At 43.5% G+C, this 22,813-nt stretch overlaps 1 protein-coding gene across 1 annotated transcript in view; it reads right to left on the bottom strand.

Moving 5' to 3' along the window:
• Nucleotides 1-20,390, bottom strand: part of hs3st3l (heparan sulfate (glucosamine) 3-O-sulfotransferase 3-like) — a 159,166-nt gene extending 138,776 nt beyond the window's left edge. Inside the window, exon 1 of the mRNA XM_073025829.1 lies at nucleotides 19,533-20,390. Coding sequence (XP_072881930.1) covers nucleotides 19,533-20,050 — 518 coding nt within the window. The 5' untranslated portion in view covers nucleotides 20,051-20,390. The remainder of the gene's footprint in view (nucleotides 1-19,532) is intronic.
• Between the last annotated feature and the right edge of the window lie 2,423 nt (nucleotides 20,391-22,813).

Below are 22,813 nucleotides of genomic sequence, written 5' to 3'. Positions count from 1 at the left end.
TCAAAGTTTTAGGTGACTTGCTTCATGAATATTCTGTTACTCTTCTTTAGGTAATGCCATTGGATGTTTAACAAGCATCAAACTAAGAAGAAGGGTCCTCAGCCTGGAACCACCACGGAAAGAAGACATTCCACACCTTTGGTAAAGTCAAAGTTAAAGTAAAATTACTATCAGAGTACATATATGTCCCCACATACAACCCCGAGATTCTTTTTCCGCAGGCATATTTAGCAAATCTATAGAACAGTAACTGTAATCAGGATCTGTAAAGTGTAAAGCAACTGTGCAAATGCATATTATAAATAAATGGCAATAAATATTAAGCATGAAATAACAAGGTAAAAGAGTCCTTAAATGAGCGTAGTTACTCCTTTTTGTTCAAGAGCCTGATGCTTGAGGGATAGTTACTGTTCTCGAACCTGATGGTGCAAGTCCTGAGGCTCTTGTATCTTCTACCTGATGACAGTAGTGAGAAAAGAGCAAGGCCTGGGTGGTGAGGATCTTTGATGATGGATGCTGCTTTTCTATGGCAACGTTTCATGTAGATGTGCTCAATGGTTAGGAGGCTTTACCCATAATGTACTGGGCAAAATCCACTACCTTTTGTAGGGTTTTCTGCTCAGAGGCATTGGTGTTCCCATACCAGGCCATACTGCAGCCAGTCAGCACACTTTCCATCACACATCTATAAAAGTTTTGCCAAGGTTTCTGATGACATGCCGAATCTCGGCAGACTTCTGAGGAAGTAAAGGCGCTGTTGTGCTTTCTTCACAACTATGTTTATAAGATGTGTCCAGGACAGGTCCTCTGAGATAGTGACACCCAGGAATTTAAAGTTACTAACGCTCACCGATGATTACTAGCTCACGGACCTCTGGTTTCCCTCTTCTTAAGTCTACAATCAGTTCCTTTGTCTTGTTGACATTGTGCAAGAAATGTCATTATTATACAACTCAGTCAAATTGTCAATCTCCATCCTGTATGTTGATTCATCACCACCTTTGATACAGCCCAAAACAGTGGTGTCATCAGCAAACTTGTATATGGTGTTGGAGCTGTACTTAGCCACACCGTCATTGGTGTAAAGTGACAGAGTAACACAACAGAGTTTCAATTTGGATTATATGTAAGTGAACTGGAATGATTTCAATCTATAACACTCTGGCTTAGAGGAGAGAGCAATGAGCTACCTAAGACAGTGCCAGAAAGGGGAAAAAATCAGTAAATCTATTCAACAAAAGTACGCAGGAAAAAAAGAGAAAAGACAAAGTACTTTTTATACCATGAGAGATGGAAGATATTGTGCTCAAGCAACCTTATGTGACCTTGTCTAGGGAATCAGTGAAAGTTAAATGTACTGGTTAGCCAACCAATTAGGAAAGTAAACATGATGTTGTCCTTTATTACAAGAAAATTGGAATACAAGAGTAGAGATATCATGCTCCAATGAAATAAAACAGCAGTGGGACAGGACCTGGAATATGTTCATATCTGGGCTCCCTATCAAATACTCACCAGAATGATTCCTGGGTGATGGTTTTACCATATGAGAACCATTTATGAGGGTGCACTCTCTCACGTTTAGAAGAATGGGACACATGCATAATTCTTCAGGGACTGAACAGCTGTATGTTCGATTGGTATTTTCCCTAACTGGACTGTCCAGAACATAGGGATCAGAGTATCAAAGTCATTTAGAACAGAAATTAGAAGGAACATCTTCCAGCAGAGAGGGTAAATCTTTGGAATTCACTATCTCAAAGCTTTATGGAGGATCAGTAATTGAATATACTCAAGACAGAGATTATATAGCAGAGCATAGTCAAGGGACTGAATGGTCTGCTTCTGCTTATGTTTGATATGCTTATGCAAACATTTAACTGCCCAACATTATATATCATACTGACTGATCTTCATAAATTGGCAAGCCAGAGTAAATAAAACTGCAGTAAAGAATGTGCACGAACAGGCTTCTCTGAAGTAGGTCAATAAAGTGGCCCATTATATTTCAATGGATTCCAGAGAGAAAGATAAATTTATTCTTTTATAAATGGAAGAGAGCTGGGGTCAAACCATGCAATCTCCAACAAAATCAAGATCTAAATGGCTATTTCCACCTAGAGATGAATAAAAGGGAAAGCTCAAGGAGACAGCTACAGCTTGATTACGTGCAACTTTATTCTTCTTCCAAATGCATCTTCCCACCCCCGCTGCACTGATTCATGCTGAGATATCACTCCACAGGAACCTGTCACCCTCCAGCATCTCATCAGTAAGCTATTCTCTATCTGATAGCTTGAGAGGCTGAATGAAATACAGCCCCGAACAATAGGAGGGTGAGAATGACATCGTCCTGTCCTTGACACACTCCATTCCTGGGCTCAGTGAATGCAGCAACATTGCCTGATTCCATGACTTCTCTCCTGAAGTGTGATTAGCTGATCCATCACCTTGGCTGGAGACACCTTGGCTGGAGACACAAAACACTGGAGGAACGCAGCAGGTTTGGCGGCATCTTTGGCAGGAAATGGACAGTCAATATTTCAGGTCGCAAGACTTCAGCTGGATGGGATCAGTTTACATGGAGAATCCAGATGAAGTAACTTGATCCAAAATGCTGACTGTCCATTTCCCTCCTTAGATACTACCTGAGCTGCTGAACTCCTCCACCATTTTGTGTGCTGCTCCAGATACCAACGTCTGCATTCTCATCTGCATCCATACCTTAGTACTTGTCTGATTTGTCTACCTGAAAAGTCAACAATAGAATCTTAAATTTATTTTATTTTATTTTTAAATTTAGAAATACAGCATGGAACAGGGCCTTCCATCCCAATGAGCCACATAAACCAGTAATCCACCTATTTAACCCAGGCCTAATCACAGGACAATTTACATCGACCAATTAATCTACTAATCAGTACGTCTTTGGACTGTGTGAAGAAACTAGAACACATGGAGGAAACCCATACAGTCATGGGGAGAACATGGGGAGTCATGGGGAGGCCTTCCAGATGGCAGTGGAATTGAACTCCATCACCCCAAGCCATAATAGCACTTTGCTAACCAATATGCAACAGTACAGCTATATCCAGTAATGAAGCATGAATGGCCCTGGAGGAGCTAGGAAAGGCAACAAGTGAAGAATGAATCTTATCTGCAGCGCTTACTTTCTCAGACGTTTAAAACGATGTTTTTGTTCCATTTATACCTCCACTTGAGCAACCTTCTATTTCTTTATTTGCCCTGCTTAAACTCAATTTTTACCTAGCATCATCTATCTTGTCATTCAATATCTCCAACACTTTATCAGCACCGACTCTGTTTAAATTTTCCCTCCCAAGACTTGTTACGCCTGTAACATTTTGAAGATCTATGAAGAGATTAGCTCCATCTCCCATTCTGCAGTTACAGACAGGCTACATTGGTATTTTCAGAGAAGGACAATGAGGAAACAAAGAGCTCCAAGGACAGGTGGACAATGCATTAGTCCTCAGTTGACCCAAGGGATAGCCACAAGTGATAGTGCTAGGTTCAGGGCAAAAAGGCTAAATGGAAGGAGGGTAGGTATCTCAAAAGTTTAAAGAACTGCATAGATATCAATGTCTGTCTTTCATTTTTATTTCAGCACAGCAGAATGTGTCAAATTTTTGTTTCCTTTTCCACTTGGAATCTTAATTCAGTATTACAGCCACTTTGACACAGGAAGGATACTGTGACTCTTTTGTCCTTTGAAGTGTACTTTCCATTCTCTAATCTTTTACAAAATATAATTTAGTAATAACAGTCACTACAGGGTGAATTATGATGCAATTATCACAGGACATGCAATTTTTCATTAAACACCTACACATTAAAATGAATATAGTGCCCCCGTGGAGCCTGTTATTGCTCAAGCCCATTACACAGCAGGGAACTTGGAATCGCCAATCCCGACGAGAGCCAAGTGTGAGAAAATGTGGGAGATAAGGGTGCGAGTAGGAGAGTGAGAGGAGGAAACTGAAGAATTGTCAGATGGCAAATACAAGAATGAGCATATTCTAAAGACTATAGGGGGAAAATGGTGCACTTGACTCTGTTGTGCAATTAGCCTATATTCATTTGACTTGATGTAGGAAAAGCTTGTACTTCATTTAACAGCACCTGCATCCTGCACAGATAATTATGTCCTTATTATCTTAAAGCACATGCTCAGGACCTGATTCTGTGAGTGTCAGTCAACAATTGCAGCAGGGTAGTGGTGACTGAAGGATTGCCCATACCTCTTAAATTGGTGCCACTCCGATTCTGTGTAAGCCTGCGAACACTCAGACATTTGTGTTTCTCCAATTTCTCTATGTCCCAAAGATTTATCACTCCGCTGCTATAAGCAATTGTTTATATATCTAAGGGCCCCTGCATCTAATGAAGTTTGTGATGGCCCTGGAGAAGATCCAGAGGAAGTTCACAAGAATGATCCGAGGAATGAAAGGGTTAACTTATGAGGATGTTTTAATGTCTCTGGGCCTGGACTCGATAGAATTCAGAAGAATGAGTGGGGTATCACATTGATACCTCCTGGATACTGAAAGGCTTGCATAGAGTGGACATGGAGAGGTCATTTCAATTTATAGCAGAGTATAGATTTCAAAGGCACTGAATAAAGGGATGTCCCTTTAAAAAGGAGATATGAAGGAGTATCTTCAGCCAGAGGATAGTGAATCTGTGAAATTTATTTCCACAAAGGGCTGTGGAGTCAAAGTCAATGGGTGCATTTAAGGCAGAAGTTGATAGGTTCTTGATTGTATTGGGTTAAGGGTTATGGGGAGAAGAGGTTGAAAAAAAATCAGCCAAAATTGAATTGTAAAGTAGACTTGATGAGCCGAATGGCCTGATTCCACTCCTATACCTTACGGTTTTATGGCATTCCCTCTACAAATCTTTCTGCCCACTTTCCTTCCCTCCTTTATCATGCTCATGGTCTCATAGCAACTTACAGCATGGAATCAAGACTTTTAGCCAATCAAATTGAAACCAATCATCAAACACCCATTTTTGCACTGATCGCACTGTAACCCATTTTGGTCCCCCCCCCCCCCCACCCCATATTCTCACCAGCTCCCTCCAGATTCTACCACTCACTTGTTCACTGGGGGCAATTTACAGTGGCCAATTAGAATCAGAAGCAGAGTCAGGTTTAATATCACTGACATATGTCGCAAAATTTGTTGATTTGCAACAGCATCAAACCCCTAAACCACATCCTTTTGAGATGAGGCAAAAGCACTAGGAGGAAACACACACAGTCGCACTCCACATAGACAGCGCCAGAGGTCAGGACTGAACCAAGATCCTTGGCTCCACTAACCATGGCTTTTATGTTACCTTACTAACATGACCAAGTTTTTATGATGGGTTGAGTGAAGGATAGTAGGGTGGAGAAACGTCTCTACCTAAGGAGGTGAAGGTGCTCCTTCCTTCCACTAGCCTGCAGGTCACCCTTCAGCAAGGTGCAGCACCTGCTTAACCCCCACCCTACTCCCCTTGCGATCAACGTCATGTGAAGCCATTGTTGTAAGAACATCTGGTGCATGTCACAAGTCCTGGTTACGTGACCACTAATGCCAGGCAGACAATCTCTGAAGAGGACTGATAATGATTGTGGTCACCCATCTTGTAAAGACACTGCCCAAAAGAAGGCAATGACAAACCACTTCTGTAGAAAAACTTGCCAAGCACAATCGTGGTCAAAAGACCATGATTGGCCACATCATATAGCAAGGCACATTAAGATGATAATAATGAGTGAAGTTATCCCTCTGGTTCAAGAAGCTGATGGTTGAGGGGTAATAACTGTTCCCAAACCTGGTGGTGTAGGCCCTGAGGCCCCTGTATCTCCTTTTATATGGCAGCAGTGAGAATAGCACATTGCCTGGATGTTTGGGGTCCTTGATGATGGATGCTGCTTTCCTGCGACAGTACTCCATGTAGATGTGCTCAATGGTGGGAAGGACTTTACCTGTGATGGACTGGGCTGTATCCACTACTTCCTGTTCAAGGGCATTGGGGTTTCCATGCCAAACTGTATTCAACAAATCATTATAGTCTCCACCGCACATCTATAAAAGTTTGTCAAAGTTTTAGATGACATGCTGAGTCTTGCAAACTTCTAAAAAAGTAGAGGCACTGCAGTGCTCTCTTTGTAATGGCACTTACCTGGCTGGAAGCCTGAGAAGAGTTTGTTCATCATATACGCCAGGAAAACACTGGATCCTTTATGGCACTTACATTCTGGACCCAGGGCAGACCCTCTGAAATTATAACACTGAGGAATTTAAAGTTGCCGATCTTCTTCACCACTAATCCCCCGATGAGGACTTCCTGACATTGACTGAGAAATGGATGTTGTGGTACCACTCAGCCAGATATTCAATCTCCCTCCTATACACTGTCTTGTCACCACCCTTGGTTTTCCCAACGACAGTGGTGTCATTAGCGAACTTAAAGGTGGCATTAGAGCTGTGCTTAGCCTCACAGTCGTTACTATAAAGCAAGTAGAGCAGGGAGCTAGGTACACAGTACTGTAGTTCACCTGTGTTGATGGTGATTGGGGAGGAGATGATGTTGCCTATCCAAACTGACTGGGGTTTGCAAATGAGGATATCATAGATCTAGTCGCACAAGAAGATATCAAGGCCTAGGTCTTGCAGCTTATTGATTAGTTTTGAGGGGATGATAGTATTAGATGCCGAACTGTAGCTACAGTCAACAAACTACAGTCAACGAAGAGCATCCTGATATGTGCATTTTCACTGTCCAGATGTTCCAGGGTTGAGTGAAGAGCCAATCAAATGGCATCTGCTGTGGACCTGCTGTCCTGGGAAGCAAATTTGATCAAATACAAGTCACTTCTCAGGCCAGAATTACCATGTTTCACCACCAACCTCTTAAAGAACTTCATCACAGTGTATTGTATGTAAGTGCACCTGGACAATAATCATTGAGGTAGATTACCATGTTCTTCTTAGGCACTGACACAACTGAAGCCTGGCTGAAGCAGATGAGTAGCTCAGACTATTGAAGCAAGAGGTTTATTATGTTTTTATTATGTAATATATTGAGTATTCCCACAAGAAAGTGAATCTCAGGGTTGTATATGGTGACATATATGTACTTGAATAATAAATTTACTTTGTACTTTTGAACTTAGAGGGATCCTACCTGGGCCTCTTGTATTCATTTGGTTGCCCGATCTGAGCACCATTGATCTTGCCTTCAGAATTTTGGGGATTCGTTGGATGAGGTGGATTAAAGAGGAAAGGTCCTCCATCACCTCATTGACAGCGTGGCCTGGAATTTCTGCTGGCCAATGGCGAAGCTGCACTGGTAGATCATCTCAGTTTAGGTCAATGCCAGGAATAAAACCTGACTTCTCAACTACTTCATGCAGATGAGAAAGGCCAATGAGAACACCAATGCATTCTATCACCACCTGCCAGATGGAGTCACATTTGGAGTTATACCAAGCTGAGAAGCCTTCAGCCCACAAAATGTGCTGACCATCAGCCTCCCATTTCCACTAATTCTACATCTATTCTCTTCTATTTTCTTCCCATGCCCGCTCCACCCCTAGGTTCTACCACTTACTTACACACTGGAGGTAAATTAAGGAGCTAATTAACCTTGCAAACTGTACCTCCTTGCATGTGGAGAGAAGCTGAGCAACCTATGCAGTCAAGGGGAGAATGTGCAAACTCCGTGCAGATTGAATCTGGATCTCTGGAGCTGTGGGTCAGATGATCTAATAACTACGACATTGTGTTGCTGCCTAAAACTGTGCTACTGTGCTCTTCAACTAGGGCAGGTGCATCAACCAGACACACTGATACGGTCTCATTTACATTCTTCCCTCTTTCGCAGAAGAGACAGTGGTGTCAGCAAGGACAGTGACAGATCACTGATGGGAAGCCTTGATAAAGTGGTTTACCACCCTGGAGAAACAAATACTGGCTTTACTGGGCTCTCTGTCACTGAGACCAAGGCTAGCAGCAGCTCAGAGTGTATCAAATTCAGTGGTGGGTACACATGTCCCATTCCTCTTGCACCTACTTCCTCCATCCTACGAAGCCTGCCTCTTCCCTCTTTAAGCCTGTTCTTAATGTTTTCAGGTGGATAATGTCTCTCATCATCATCAGACAGAGATGACTGTACATTCACAGACAGAACCAATCACCAGCTCGGACATTGTCTCTCTCCACTTTGGATGTGGTGGGATCTACATGTGTTGAGTCAGTGGGCAGGAAAGAGCTGCCATGGTAGCCAGAATATCACACATTATTCCTATTGTAGCTGGCTCAGCTGCAGTCTTCAGTGTAGCAGCTCCTGGCATGGGCTGACTGGATGCAATACAAAATGCTTCTTTACACTGGCAGGCCGGTGTGAAAGAGCACAAAGAACCAACAGCTGGCAGAGCATTGCACATGACTCACCCACACTTGTGGGCCCACCAAGCAGCACCCTCTGCCGCTCCAAATTTTGGGGCCACCTACACTGGGTCTGATGTGAGACACCTCCGGTGTGATTCAGACTGGTTAAAGATGAGAATGGTCTATAACATGCATTAATTACCACTGTAATACCACCTGTGCATAGACATCAGATGGATGAAGGAAGCCAAAAAAATCCTTTCATGATCTCAAACTCCCCCAGTATCCAGCAATGAAAATGAAGGAATCTGTACAGCTAACACTCCTTCCAACCAACCTGCAAGTCATTGTATTTCCCTTTGAATACTACAGCCCGGCAGTATCTAAATACCAGTCGCACCTCCCCCCCCCATCCCCCAGTTTGCTTCACACCTGGTACCAATTGGGTCATCACAATTCAATTTAGCAGGACGAGCACTGGTGCAGCATTGTGTGACAATTTACATCACATTTCATGTTCTCCCAGCGTGAACGATGCACGCAAATCAGCAACTTGCCAAATGGGGTAAATCACTCTGAAGATCTGCAATGCTAATTCACACATGAAATTAGAATAAATGTGGTATCTTTACTTCGGAAACTACCAGTGGATTACAGACTAACTGGTCAACCTACACGTTTTGTGTCAGGAAAGTGTACACCATTGATTCGCACTCACAGTTCAGGCACAGAGCAATAATCCAATCAGACAGATAATCAAGACACACCCAATAATCTGATCAGAGAGGTCCTGGTGTCACTGTGTTATCTGGTAAAAAATTTGCAGACTCACTCAATAAATTTATCAAAGTGATTACAGTCTCAGACTAGTATCTCAGTTGGAGAGAAGACAGCCAGACAATAATTTATTCAGGGAGATTACGGGCTACACTATAATTGTATAAAACAGATTACAGACATTCAATAACCTGATTTGAAAGATTACAATCTATGCTTGGTAAAATAGTAAGAGATTAAGGACTCAGTTTGATAATCCTATCTCAGAGATTACAGATTTGGTTTAGTAATCTGATTGAAAAAGAAAGAGTCATATATCAGAAATCTTGCATAAAAAGGACAGTATCAGGGGACCAGATGCCCCTTTGTGTAACATCAGCTGTTAATACTTCTGCCTCAGTTGGAAGGTTGTGGAATCAAGTCCCAATGCTCAAATGTCCCCATCTAACTATTTGGTCATACAACAAGATAACTTCTGACAAAATTCATAATAGACCACATTATGTATTTCTGAAGAGTCAGATAAGGTTAAGTTAAAATATTCTACAAAAATATAGAAAAATGCCCAAATCAAAAAGAGAGGCTCGAACTCAGCTGTTTCTTTCTACCTGCTCAACGCAATTGGAGAGTTCTAAAGCTGATAAGGGGAACTTCAGAAGAGACTAGCTGTTACCTTAAGAAACCCAAATAATTAATTTGGTTGCAGTCCTGAGTCAGTGCTGGTGTTTATTTCTTTGATTTGTTTTAAAATTCTTCCAATTCTCCACCAGCTGATGAATATGCTATCTAGGATTGGAGAACTGATTTAAAACAGCCTGTCACACTGAAAAAAAAACCTGATTTGCTGGTGTACCCTTCCATCTCATCCAGAAGATCTCCTGCTGAAAAGCCAAGAGAATCATTCAATACGGATGAAAATTATTCAACTTATTCAATTCTTAAAATTTTTATTTAATCCTCTTCCTTCATTCTTCCATTCAAAATTTCCTCTTTGGATTTTTGGGACTTACTTTAAACCCATGAGGTCTAGTTCCTAGATTAATGGGGCTTAAGGCTTTTCATCCTCAGACTAGAGTATGTTGGGATAGACAGTATGTTTTGAGTTCAGTCAAGTCAGGTAAGCAGGTAAGCAAATAACTCCTCACCTTGGGGTAAGCCTAAGTTCCAATTTTATACATACATAAGCCTCTACTTCATATAGTACTTCATTATGAATAAAATGGCATGGAATGCGTCTACTGGTGGTACTGAAAGAAAGGCAACATAGTACAATCCAGCTGAACTCAATAACGACTGCTCTGAGTAGATCCATCTCCATGTTACAGCTTCACAACACCTCTCTGACTTCCAAATGTTTGCATTGCCTCATTTCAAATCGCACCATCACTGGCAGGCAAGTCTTCAGCTCCAAAAATTCTGAATTCTGAGTCCCCTCTATACCTTTCCCTCTTCTTTCAATATGCTCCTTAAAAGCTACATCTTTGAGAAGTCTTTCATTCCACTACCCTACCATCTCCTTATGTAGCTTTGTGTCATGCTTCCCTTGAGAAATACTTTAGGGCACTTGGCTTTGTTAAAGTTGAAATGCAAGTGCTCTTCTTTTGTTGTTGCTGTGGACTTACAACCATAAGATGTCCTGATGTCACTTCACCTCGGGTGAATGCGAAATGCAGTGAGTGGTCACCCCTAATCATGGAGATCTTTTTTAGATCATTGCATAATTAGTCTGATTACAACAAACGCAATATTTAAAGATAAAGATTAAAGATTTGCTTTTATTTGCCAGCTGTATATCAAAACATCATTCACATCAATGACACCGTCTGAGATGAGCTGGGGGATTCAGTGTTGCCATTATTCCAGAACCAGCATAGCATATCTACAGTTTACTAATCCGTACATCTTTGGAATGTGGGAGAAACCAAAGCACCCAGAGGAAACCTATGAGGTCACAAGGAGAATGGACAAACTCCTTACAGACAGCAGCAGGAATTGAACCTCCCTTAAGATTATTAAGGGATTGGACACGCTAGAGGCAGGAAACATGTTCCCGAAGTTGGGGGAGTCCAGAACCAGAGGCCACAATTTAAGAATAAGGGGTAGGCCAGTTAGAACTGAGTTGAGGAAAAACTTTTTCACCCAGAGAGTTGTGGATCTGTGGAATGCTCTGCCTCAAAAGGCAGTGGAGGCCAATTCTCTGGATGCTTTCAAGAAAGAGTTAGATAGAGCTCTTAAAGATAGCGGAGTTTGGGGATATGGGGAGAAGGCAGGAACGGGGTACTGATTGTGGATGATCAGCCATGATCACATTGAATGGCAGTGCTGGCTCGAAGGGCTGAATGGCCTACTCCTGCACCTATTGTTTGTTGTCTATTGTCGATTGTTCATGCTGTAAAGCATTACGCTAATCACGACACCACCATGCCACTCCAATATTTGGACACGTTGCTTCACTACCTTTATTTAAGTAGCATTATTGAAATGGATTCTGTTTTATCATCAGCCCTGAATTTAATGCTGAGTTGTGCTTGTGGCTGTAACAGTCTGCACCGGGTACTTCAACACCTTGCACTCATATTCAGAAAAGAGTTTCATGGCATTTTACAAAGGGTTATTATAAAAATGGTTAGCCTCATTAAAGAGACAGGATCATCATGAAACAACTTTAGGGAAGGGAATTTCAGATCTTTAGATTTTGATGGAGAGATTGTCAGGTTCAGAAAGGGAATTGGCAAGTTGGTTAGTGACCAGGAACATCGACTGATGGCAGAATGATTAATGATCAGGTTACAGCCAAAAGATACAGAGCTGGGAGGGTAAAGAAAGGAAGAGGGATATAAAGAAAGATAAAGAGATGGGAGAATAAAGGGAGAGGTGGATAGTAGGTTCTAAGGAGAAAGAGACGTGGGGATGAGAGAGAGGGATAAAGAGTTGCGTAATACAGAGGGGAGAGATAAACTGAGAGATGTCTAAAAAGTGAAGGAATAATGAGTGGAGAGTGAGGGCTGGAGGGATAAAGAGAGAGAAGAGAAGGTGAGAAAGTGAGATAGAGGATAGAGAAAAATCATTGAGGCAAACAGAGAAAAAAGATATGCAAAGATGTGTACATGTGCACTTTCATACACATCAAACATACATTTGACATACATATATACATGTCATGTCTCCACATACATTTCACTAAACAGACGCAGAAGACAAGTGTGGGAGCATCAATTTCACATTCAGCAAATACACATCCTCTGCAGAGTAACACGCTCTTGTAAAAATAGGCTCTCCAACTGGGAGATGTTAATTTCCCATCCTACGCTGCTTCAAACTATAGACTCTGAGCAAAATTATAAAGACTGTGGGAGATTAAACATTTCTTCTTACTAACAAAGTCCTGTTTCTTTTTCCCTAGTGGAAAACATTTCCAAAAGATGTGTATAGTTTAAGTCATCATACCTAGTATTTAACAAGAAATTTTGTATCCCAACTTTGAAGGCTGTACAAGTAAATGGAGCTCTGGGAAATGTGCCTATTCATAAGTCGACCCTGCACTACAACACGTTTGCAAATGCTGAACGGGTTAGTTATTCTCCTTAGCAACCACAGGAAGTATATGATGTGTCCATTCACCTCATCCCTTTCCAACATGTAGGGACTAAAACATTATTTTCAGGTAAAGCAGTGATATTCCACATTTCATTCAGTCAGGTGTAGATTGTTTGGTGTTCATTGGTCCTCTACTTCAGAGAACCCAAATCATTTTAAAATGTTGTGTAACACCTTGTCTGTCTGTTTAGTTCTCCATCTCACTCCCACATTGACCAGCTTCCTGCACTGTATTTCTTCAGTTTGAAGTACAGGTGTTCCCCCCCCCCCCCCCCCACCCTTTACAAAGGTAGTGCATTCCTATGAAACTTTTCTTAAGCCAAAATGGCATAAAGTGAAGAATCATTAATTTATACGAGAAAAACTTTTATAAAAGTGAAAATCTTCTTTATAATGCGAAAACAGGTTACTAATGTAGGTCTTTTGTAAAAGCAAAGTGGCGTAAAGTGAACATTCATAAAGCAGGGGACACCTATATTGCATCTCGTCTTCCATCTAGACACAATGCAACTTTTTAAAATCGCCACAGAATATAACTGTTTCAGTAACTTGCTTCCTCTATTTATATCAGGACTGGTCAGATCTGTTACAGGATATCTAACTGTCCTGTTTTTCTTGCCATTTCCTAAAGCCTTGATCTATATTTCACATGCTCTGTAGTTCATTTACTCTCTTTTAAACCATAATACTAATAGTAATGGGCATTCATTAGTCTTGAGAGACCATGAATTTGTGCCTTGGAAAGTTTCCAGGGCACAGGCCTGGGCAGGGTTGTATGGGAGCTGCCCATGCTGCAAGTCTCCCCTCTCCACGCCACTAACGTTGTCCAAGGGAAGGGCAAGGGCCAATACAGCTCGGCACTGGTGTCATCGCAGAGCACTGTGTGGTTAAATGCCTTGCTCAAGGACACAACACGCTACCTTAGCTGAGGCTCGAACTAGCGACCTTCAGATCACTAGAGCAACGCCTTAACCACTTGGCCACACACCAACACAAACCATAACCTATGGACTAAACAGCTTCATCACAACATCACCAGCACAACAATCTTAATGCCATCCTTTCCCTTTGTTCTGTCCATCCTTTCTGCAACTGAAATTATACTTGTTTCCCCCAGTTTTAATGAGGGGTCTCACACCTGAGAAGTTAACCCTCATTCTCTTTCCACAGATGCATCCTGACCTGAGGAACGTTTCCAAGAATTCTTGCTTTTATTTCAGATCTCTAGAATCAGGAGGATTTAAAAAATAATTTCATTCCATATCGTATTCAAGGTAACTGAGGGTTAGAAACATAGAAAACCTACAGCACAATACAGACCCTTCAACCCACAATGCTGTGCTGAACATGTACTTACTTCAGAAGTTACTAGGGTTACCCATGGCCCTCTATTTTTCTAATTGTTAATGTCTGGTTGTTATTGTCCTTGGAGATGTATTCCAAAGGTCTTCAAATTCTATTGGTTGTCCAACCTAAATGGTGTCAGGTTGACTATTTCTAAGTGGTTTTTCACTACATTTTAAAGTTCACCATCCTAATGAGCTTCGGAACATCAGTTTTCCAGTTGGCACTTCCTGAAGCACTGTTTCCCAGATGGGATGTCCCATCCAGCATCCAGTTCCTGAAAAACTCCATCATTTTTAAAGCTGCTATATTTGTGCATGATGGGTAAGAGTGCTGTGCCGATAAAAAGAAGTATGGTGTAAGGATTGTTGCTGTCTACATTACACAGCTTTGCATCCTCCAACCTTTAACAGCTTTATTTAAATTCATTCCTATGCTGGCATCACTGTGCCGACTTTCCATTCCTAACTGCATTAATAAGGTAGTGGCACGTCTTCTTCAATCACTCCAGCTTTTCTGCCTGGGATGGTTTCATAAGCTACTTGAAAATGCAATTGAGAATCAGCTACGGGATGAGAGTCATGTATAGTTCGGACAGCAAAAGCAGTTAATTTCCTTCCTTGGACATTAGAAGTAAACAACAATCTGACAACCTTTCAGTTTACAGAACAAATTTTCAAATTTAGTGTAAACAACTTACTTAAGATAGACCTATCAATGCTTGGAACATACTGGACAAAGTCCAAATCAGATCATTAATATTGCATGACCATTGCTGGCTGGGATATCTAGACTTATTGTGGATCAGATTACTTCTGCATTTAAAGGTACCCAACGTCAGCATTAGATGCACCTTGACTATGTTAAAATACAGTGATATCTGGAGAACATGGCACCATCCACGGCCCAAACTCCAGAAGAAAGAGCACATTTTTAATTTCCACACCATTAAAGATGGGTGGTGTTTAATAAGATATTAACACAATATCCCAGTAGAGTTGCCCATAATATTGATCGTATATTAAACCGTGACAGTTCATAAATTTGTAAATACTGTGGCCTTTTAAATACAAATGAGCAGAATTAAGTTATGCATGTTAAAGAGCATGCCCTCTTCTCATTGTTACCATCAGGAAGGAGGTACAGAAGCCTAAAGGCACACACTCAGCGATTCAGGAACAGCTTCTTCCCCTCTGCCATCCGATTCCTAAACGGACATTGAACCCGTGAACACCACCTCACTTTAAAAAAATATTATTTTTGTTTTTGCACTATTTTTAATTTAACTATTTTAAAACATATATTTACTGATATTGATTTACTTATTTTTTCTATATTATCATGGACTGCTGCTGCTAAGTTAATAAATTTCACGACACATGCCGGTGGTGTTAAACCTGATTCTGAAAGTTTTGTATGCTCCTTTGTATTTACAAGTATGTGCTGTACTTCAGACTATTAGCAGTTATTACCAAAATAATAGTATTTCTAGGTTAGAAAAGAAATATACTTCATCAAATCAGTTCAGCCAAAAATAAGCCAGTGTTAGACAACATTATTATATATTAAAAAAAGTATGGAAAATGAAATATTCTTATCAGGCCTAGTTTAGTTCTCTGTTTTCCTACCTGGCATATACTGGGCTCATGACTTTTCGGTAATTAACTGCTCATTGTTTGTGTCAAGGGTTTCATTAGCTCTCTGTGCATGGCATATGGCACTAAAATGCTCAACAAAGTCACCTACTACTGACGTGACACATGCCCACTGAGTCCTCACCACACATCAGAGCAAAGTGCCAAAAACCTGTGCTCCAGGCCTCTGCCAGCCCTCGTCCACAGGCCTGTGGATAAGAGCAGCCTGCAACTGGCCCACAGAGATTCCACTGCTGACTTCAATCACCACCCCACAAAGCTGTTCTTGAAGTCTACTCTGTACAAAACTATTGGGCTTTTTAAAATCATGAAGCAAGAACCATTGCATAACAGTTCTTAATTAATAAAAATAGATAGCTATAACATGGGCACATTTGATCATTTGTCAGTAAATAAATTGGAGTTGAATTGTATTAATGTATGTGGGAGGGTTTTTTTTATCCAAAGCTTTTTTCCAGCTCACAGAGCATGCAATAAAAATACAAGTCGCTGCAAGTACATATGCACAGTAATTCTTCCAACTGGACACAATTTTACTTTGCAAAGTACTATCTAGTATCAAATGCTGTGCTAGGTGGGTTCATCTTTGAAAGGAAACCAAACAAGACCTTTTTTGGTTTAACCTGGACAAACATTTGCAGTTTGTCAGGTCAGGATTCAAGCTGGGACTGATTAAACACTTATTGGATGCCATTCCAGTAAAATGCAAAAACTTTAAACCTTTTCTGTAAACCAAGGTCGGGTCAGTGCGCACCTTCCTGTACATACGAGACACCGGCAGGTGGCGCCGCTGTGTGCGCTTTCAACTTGCGAAGGAAGCCCTAAAACACACATTCAGAGATGTCTCACAACGTAACCCGCGCAGATGACGGACCTCCCCCTCCCAGTCAACGCGTAGCTCCGACTTACAATCGGCTATACACGCAAATGAGAACATATGCACATGATGGTTGCGTGCAGAAACCATTAACATGTAGCAGAGGGTGACGGTCTGTCTTTTCAAATATTAATCAGCACTTTCCTTAAATCTGAGATCCGCGAATATAAGTAGACCTCGGGGGGACTGGACTTCACGCCAACTAATGCACAGTGATTGATATAAATACTAAAAGACCCATCTCCAGCCTGATCTCAGTGAAATTCCCAGAGCCCGGGTGTACTCCATTAAGTACAAACCCCATCCTTTTAAAACGGCGAAGTGATTTTTAAAAGACCATTTATTATAAGGTGCGGGTTAAAGATGCTGATTGACACATTACTGCAAACACGTACTATTTCCGATCAGCATTGATCGGGAGCGATGTACCGTAACATGGGGCAGACCATTGGAAAATTAAACTTCATTAGCCCGTGCTTATGATCTTCCAGCACACGCACCGGTATCAGATATGCGTTTTTACTTTTAATAGGCAAAGCGAGCGCGTACTCTTCGGGATATGTCCTGCATATAAAAGCCTCCCTTTTATTTGGGTTTACCCAAGTTTTGATAAGTTCCTTCTGCTGACTGTACACACGCTGCTGTTTAGGGACGCGTACACTCCGATACAAATGGTTGGCATATGTACTTTGCCCGGGGAGAGACTGGCCTAGGCTCCGTCGGAGTCGCCCTGCTTGTCTTCTCTGTAGCAAGGAGGAAGTAAGAGAGGGGAGAGTCGTTCGCCAGAGAGTTGGTTAAATTTCCGACAATCTACACACAAGCAGAATAGGAATGGGGAATTGGGCAGGCTGGGAGAGGCGGGGACTGAGGGAAGCACAGGTGAGCGGAACGGCCAGTTCCCATTTGATTCTATGTAAACTGACAACCAAACTCCGAACAAGAACGAGACAACTCCATTTCAGTTAACCAGTAATAAATATCTCGGAGATTTTTAGCTCCTAACTCAGCAGCAGCCCTTGCATCTGTTATTCCAGTGGGTGGGGTGGGGGGGGGCGTCAGGTAGAATTCAGCGAGGCAAGAGTCCGCGATAGAGCCGGGGATATACCGGCCGAAACCACCTTGCAGTTACGAGAGTTGCTGAAATCCGACATACAAACTGTTCTAAAGGAATTGTAACAGTGTTAAGGGGGGGAAGAGAGAGACAGAGGGGGAGGAGGGGAGAGAGAGTGGGGGAGGGGGGAGAGGGATAGTTGTAGATGGGCATTTTAGTTTGGTTCTACGTCGTGAGGCAGAAAGATAGAGAAATAAATACCGTATGGACATATCGATCAGCATAGTAAATTATGACACCGTGATAGTTAGAGATTATTTACAGGAGCAGCTAATAATGCGATATGATAAATAGACAAATAAAGACGAATGGGCCCGGATAATGATTTTGAATGGTGGTGTGAGCCGGCGGATAAATTATATTTATATGCAAGTTACGCCTTGCTCGGAGGAATAGAATGCGTTGACTTTCCTTGCATCCTTTCACCCGTCTCCCACCGAGTCACTGAACCCAGCTCGCTGCAAACTTGGCTCGGTGTAAAGCGAGTGCCGCAGCTCTGTAGTCACCTCTTCCGTCCGGAGGATCTGCTCTGGGGAATCAGTCGCCCCGGGATAGGAGGGGGAGATGGGGGGCAGGGCTGGGACGGCACAGCCGGAGACCCTTTGCAATTGTAATCGGGCCCTGGACATTACCCCTTGAGTAAGTGTCAGAGGGCCGATGGGCAAGAGGGATGCAGGGGTGCAGAGAAATAGTAAGGGTGGGGCCGACGGGATCCTCCCCGGCTTTCGGCTTGCACCTGACGGGCTGAACGGCCGAACTTTATGCGCCGTAGTAACAAAAAAAGTGACTCCTCGAGGAGGGGGTGTTAGCGCTCCCACCCTGGCGGAGGGGGAAATCAGAGACCTCGCGTGAGGAGGGAGCTGAAGGATAAATATCCACATCAGGGAGGTGTAGTTAGTGACCCCGTATGTGGCGGGTAGTTTATCAACGGTTCAATAGTTTAATATCAGAGAATGCATCAGGAGAGGAAGGGGTACTTTACGTTGGGGAAACGATGAGGTGAGGGGTTAAATCGGTGGGAAGGGTTTGTGGGGTGAAGGAATCTGAGGGTGGAGTGAGATGCCGGATCAGGCGAAGGAGTGGAGGTCAGGCCCTCACTCCGAGGGTTAGGGGTGAATCAGTGATTCCGGGTTGGTGGAGGGCCAGGAACCCCGCGGTGCGGGTGGACGTGCCGAGGATAACATGATCAAGGATAAGACCCGGACTGAGGGTGAAGGAGTGAATCAAGCAGGTGAAGGGATGGAGAGAGAGAGAGGGAATGAGCATCAGGGCCCTCGGCGAGAAAGTAAATCCGTGACCGCGGAGGTGGGCGAAGGGTGAATCAGGGTGGTGGGAAAGGCAGTGGCCACTGAACCCAGGGTAAGGTCTGGAGGAACAGGTGGTGGTGGGGGGCGGGGGGGGGAATGATGCCAGAACTTCTGTCTGAAAGTGGGAGGGGTGGGTTGACAATGAGTCCCCGGTCAGGGAGTGGAGTCCGTGACCTCAAGGCTGGTGGTGATCCCGGAAGGAGGGTGGGGTGTAGAGGATCAGGTGATGGAGAGGAGTAAGGGGTCAGGGTTAGGACCTCGCTCTGAGGCTGGAGTGCGGGGCGAGTGGGTATAGAGGGCCAGGTGAAGGTGGGAAATCGGGGTCTGAGAGTGAGGGGAGGAGTGACTCAGGGATCGACCTTTCCTAGGGTGCAAAAACATCTCTCCATCCCAAACCGAGATCTCTCTACGCCCCCTCCATTCGCTTTTCCCGCCTCTCCCCTCCCGTGGGCACCTTACCTGTACCACTGCAGCCCCTTGGCGTAGTGCCTGTCGAAGAAGTGCGGCTCGGCGCCCAGCGCCCTGACGGCCGGGTGCAGCCGCATGAACTCGAGCAAGGCGCGGGTGCCTCCCTTCTTCACGCCGATGATGAGAGCCTCGGGCAGCCGCCGGAGAGCGCACCACCAGCGGCCGCCCGCCCTCGCCGTGCCGTTGAGCGGTCGGACCGCCGCCGCCACACGTCCCGCCTCGGGTGCCCCGCTGCCCTGCTGAGGCTCGGCGCCGTCCACGGCTACTGGCGTATACGATCCGGACGAGGGTTCCTCGTCCGCCGGCTGCGCTGTGACCATCCTCCTCGGCCGTCCCTGCCGGCTCAAGCCGGGCTCCAGCGGGATGGAGTCACAACAGCCGGCCAGCAGGTAGAAGCAGAAAAGCGAGAGGGTGAAAAGGGAGAGCATGGCCAAGAGTTTGTGCAGGAGCCTGCCGAGCCGGGCACCACAAGTAGACGGGCTGCGTTGGTGGAAGGTCCTACATGCCATTCCTCTGGGCTATTCCCATCTTCACCCATCCTCCGGCATGAGTGCCTCTTCTCCGCCGCTCTCAGCACCAGTCCATTGCCTGCTGCCACCAAACTCTTCAGTGATCCTCAAACCATCAATACAACTTTGTTTCCCACCCTTGCGTGATATTGCTTTACACCCCGTGTGGGAGCAGTGTGTCTCTGTGTGTGTTTGTGTCAGTGCCTATGTATGTGTTTTCTCCAACAAGCCGTCTGCTGTGTCTAACTCCCTCTCTCCCCGTCCTGCTTCATTCCAGCTCTCCCCTTCTCCCCATCCCTGGCTCCCGGCACTTTTCATTCATTGATTCATTCATTCATTCCGGCAGGACAAACTCCGAACCAGCTGGACCAGCGCACGGGCAATTTCTATTGGTCCAGACTGGAGTTGTGGGCGCGTTTATGTAAATCTATCGCATTCTAATTGGACTGGACTTGAAAGGGGGCGGGCCTTCGTTACATAATTATATAGAGGAAGCCGGGTCTTGAAATTTGTATTACTTGCGCAGAGGCAAAGTGATTCATTCTATCTATACAGCTGAATTCAATCTGGTTGACCAGTAGATGTTGTGATTCACTACACTGGCTTGATTATAATTATATAGATTGTATCGTGCTGTAGCAAAATGCTGGTGTTTTTTAAAAAAACTTTCTGTCATGTGCTGCGATTGTCAGTGTCAAATCCAGCACCAAATAGATCCGGTGTGAATATAAGGATGAGGACTGCGTCAACGCCTAACTTCAAACATCGATTAAAATTAAGATTCTTGCAAAGCATGGCAATTTAAATGCGTGCCAAGCAAAGGACAATCTGCCAAGTGTTGCTTAGGGCTAATGAAAACTAATCCAATTTTTAATCTTCTATAAGAATAGTAAGGGACGTGGGTATCAGGCCGATAAACCAAGTTAAGATACAAATCATTCAGGATCTAACTGGTGCAGACTCAGGGGACTGGAGGGTCTGCTTCTGGTTCCTGTATAGGCACACATTTACCGAGCTGTGTCTTCCTTCAGAGCAATGTCACTGATGAAGATTATGGGCCGAGGTCCCACTCCTGACACTCCCGTACTATAAATGCTGAGTGCACGATTTTGAATGTCACTCTTTCGGAGGAAGTGTTGATAGTTGGATGTTCTCTCGAATGGATGTAGAAGATTTCATGGCACTCTGCGTATGTATTCGTCACTCAACATTAATAAACAAGTGAACTTGGGGAACGTATGTACAAATGGGCTGGTCGATTTCTCACATTATAAATAAGTACCTGACTATAATACCCTATAACTTACTGCCCGTTACGGCGCTGCCGTTTGCTTCATTGCTGTGCTCATAACATTTCTTTTGGACCAGTCAGGATATTAGCCCTGAGCGGAACCTCCGAACTTGGAGAAATGGTGGACCTCGACCCTTTGACCTGTTTGGCATGGATGACCCTACCGAGAGTCAAAGCACAAGGCCCTTCGGGTCATTCAGACACGCAAGCCTCTAAACCCTTCGTCCCCTTAATACCATATAAAGTGTGTTATAAATGCACAATTTTATTAATTCAAACATATTTTAATAAACAATAAAAATTCAAACAATTTCTCCCATTGACTTTTGATAGAAAGACATATAGCCGAAATTTATGTTACTATGTGTGTAACAAACTACTTCCTGACGTTATCCCCGATTAGATTAACTGATTTTAAGTCATGCATTCCTTCATATTGTGGACTGCCCCATGAGAAGACAGTTTTTTTTTCTATTCACACTAACAAATTCTTTATTCTCCCTGAAGTAGATTACTCTTTCAATCTTCAGTACTCAGGGGGTTAGAAGTATGACTTCAGGACCTTGCCAGCCATAGATCTCCCATAGTATTCATTATTCGTGTTTTTGGAAGAACAGAATTGTTTGTCCTGCTCTGCATAATGTTTACCATATTTTATTGTACTGCCCACTCATGTTTCCAGACCAGGCATCACAGCCGGGAATGGAAGCACCAATGTCTTTGAATGGAAAGGTAGTGGATATCAAGAGTTAAGTCCTCCCAGTCATTGAGCACATCTGTATGAAATGCTGTAGTAGGAAAGCAGCATCCATTCCCAGAGACCCCACCTCCCAGGCCATGGTCTCTTCTTGCTGCTGCCAGCAGGTAGAAGGTACAGGAGCCTCAGGACTTGCACCACCAGGTTCATGAACAGTTGCTACCCCTCAACTTTCAGGCTCTTGAATTAAAGGGGACAACTACACTCACTTGCCCCATCATTGAAATGTCCCCACAACCAATGATATCACTTTAAGGACTCGTTATCTCATGATCTCATGTTCTTCTTACTTATTGCACAGTTTTTTGTCTTCTGCACTCACACGAGACATTTTGTCCAGTTCTCTGAGCAATATTTAATTTATCAGACAGGATCCAAATGGAGGAGATTATAGAACACAAATTAGTTGGTTGTCCTGAGATTATTCCACTTAGTTTCAATGCAGATGCTTCTATTTAGAAACCAACGAAAAGGTTAAAGTTCAGGGGATTTTCCCACTGGGTGTGACTGCTGTTGAAGCAGGTACTAATTGTAGAGGTGCCAGTCCCACACGCACATCCCGGCCATCCGCACCGTTAAGGATATTCATCTGGATGATCTACTTTATTGAAGGGAAAACCAATAACCTGCTGCATATCCCATTTGTTTCCTTGTTTTCCCATAAGGACCATTACAGAGATGATTTACTACTTGAGAAAAGGCCAAGGTCCATCCA

Source organism: Hemitrygon akajei, chromosome 22, assembly GCF_048418815.1.
Source record: "Hemitrygon akajei chromosome 22, sHemAka1.3, whole genome shotgun sequence".
NCBI classification, from domain to species: Eukaryota; Metazoa; Chordata; class Chondrichthyes; order Myliobatiformes; family Dasyatidae; genus Hemitrygon; species Hemitrygon akajei.
Note: the sequence above shows the minus strand (reverse complement) of the source record. Positions and strands in the feature narration are given on the sequence as shown.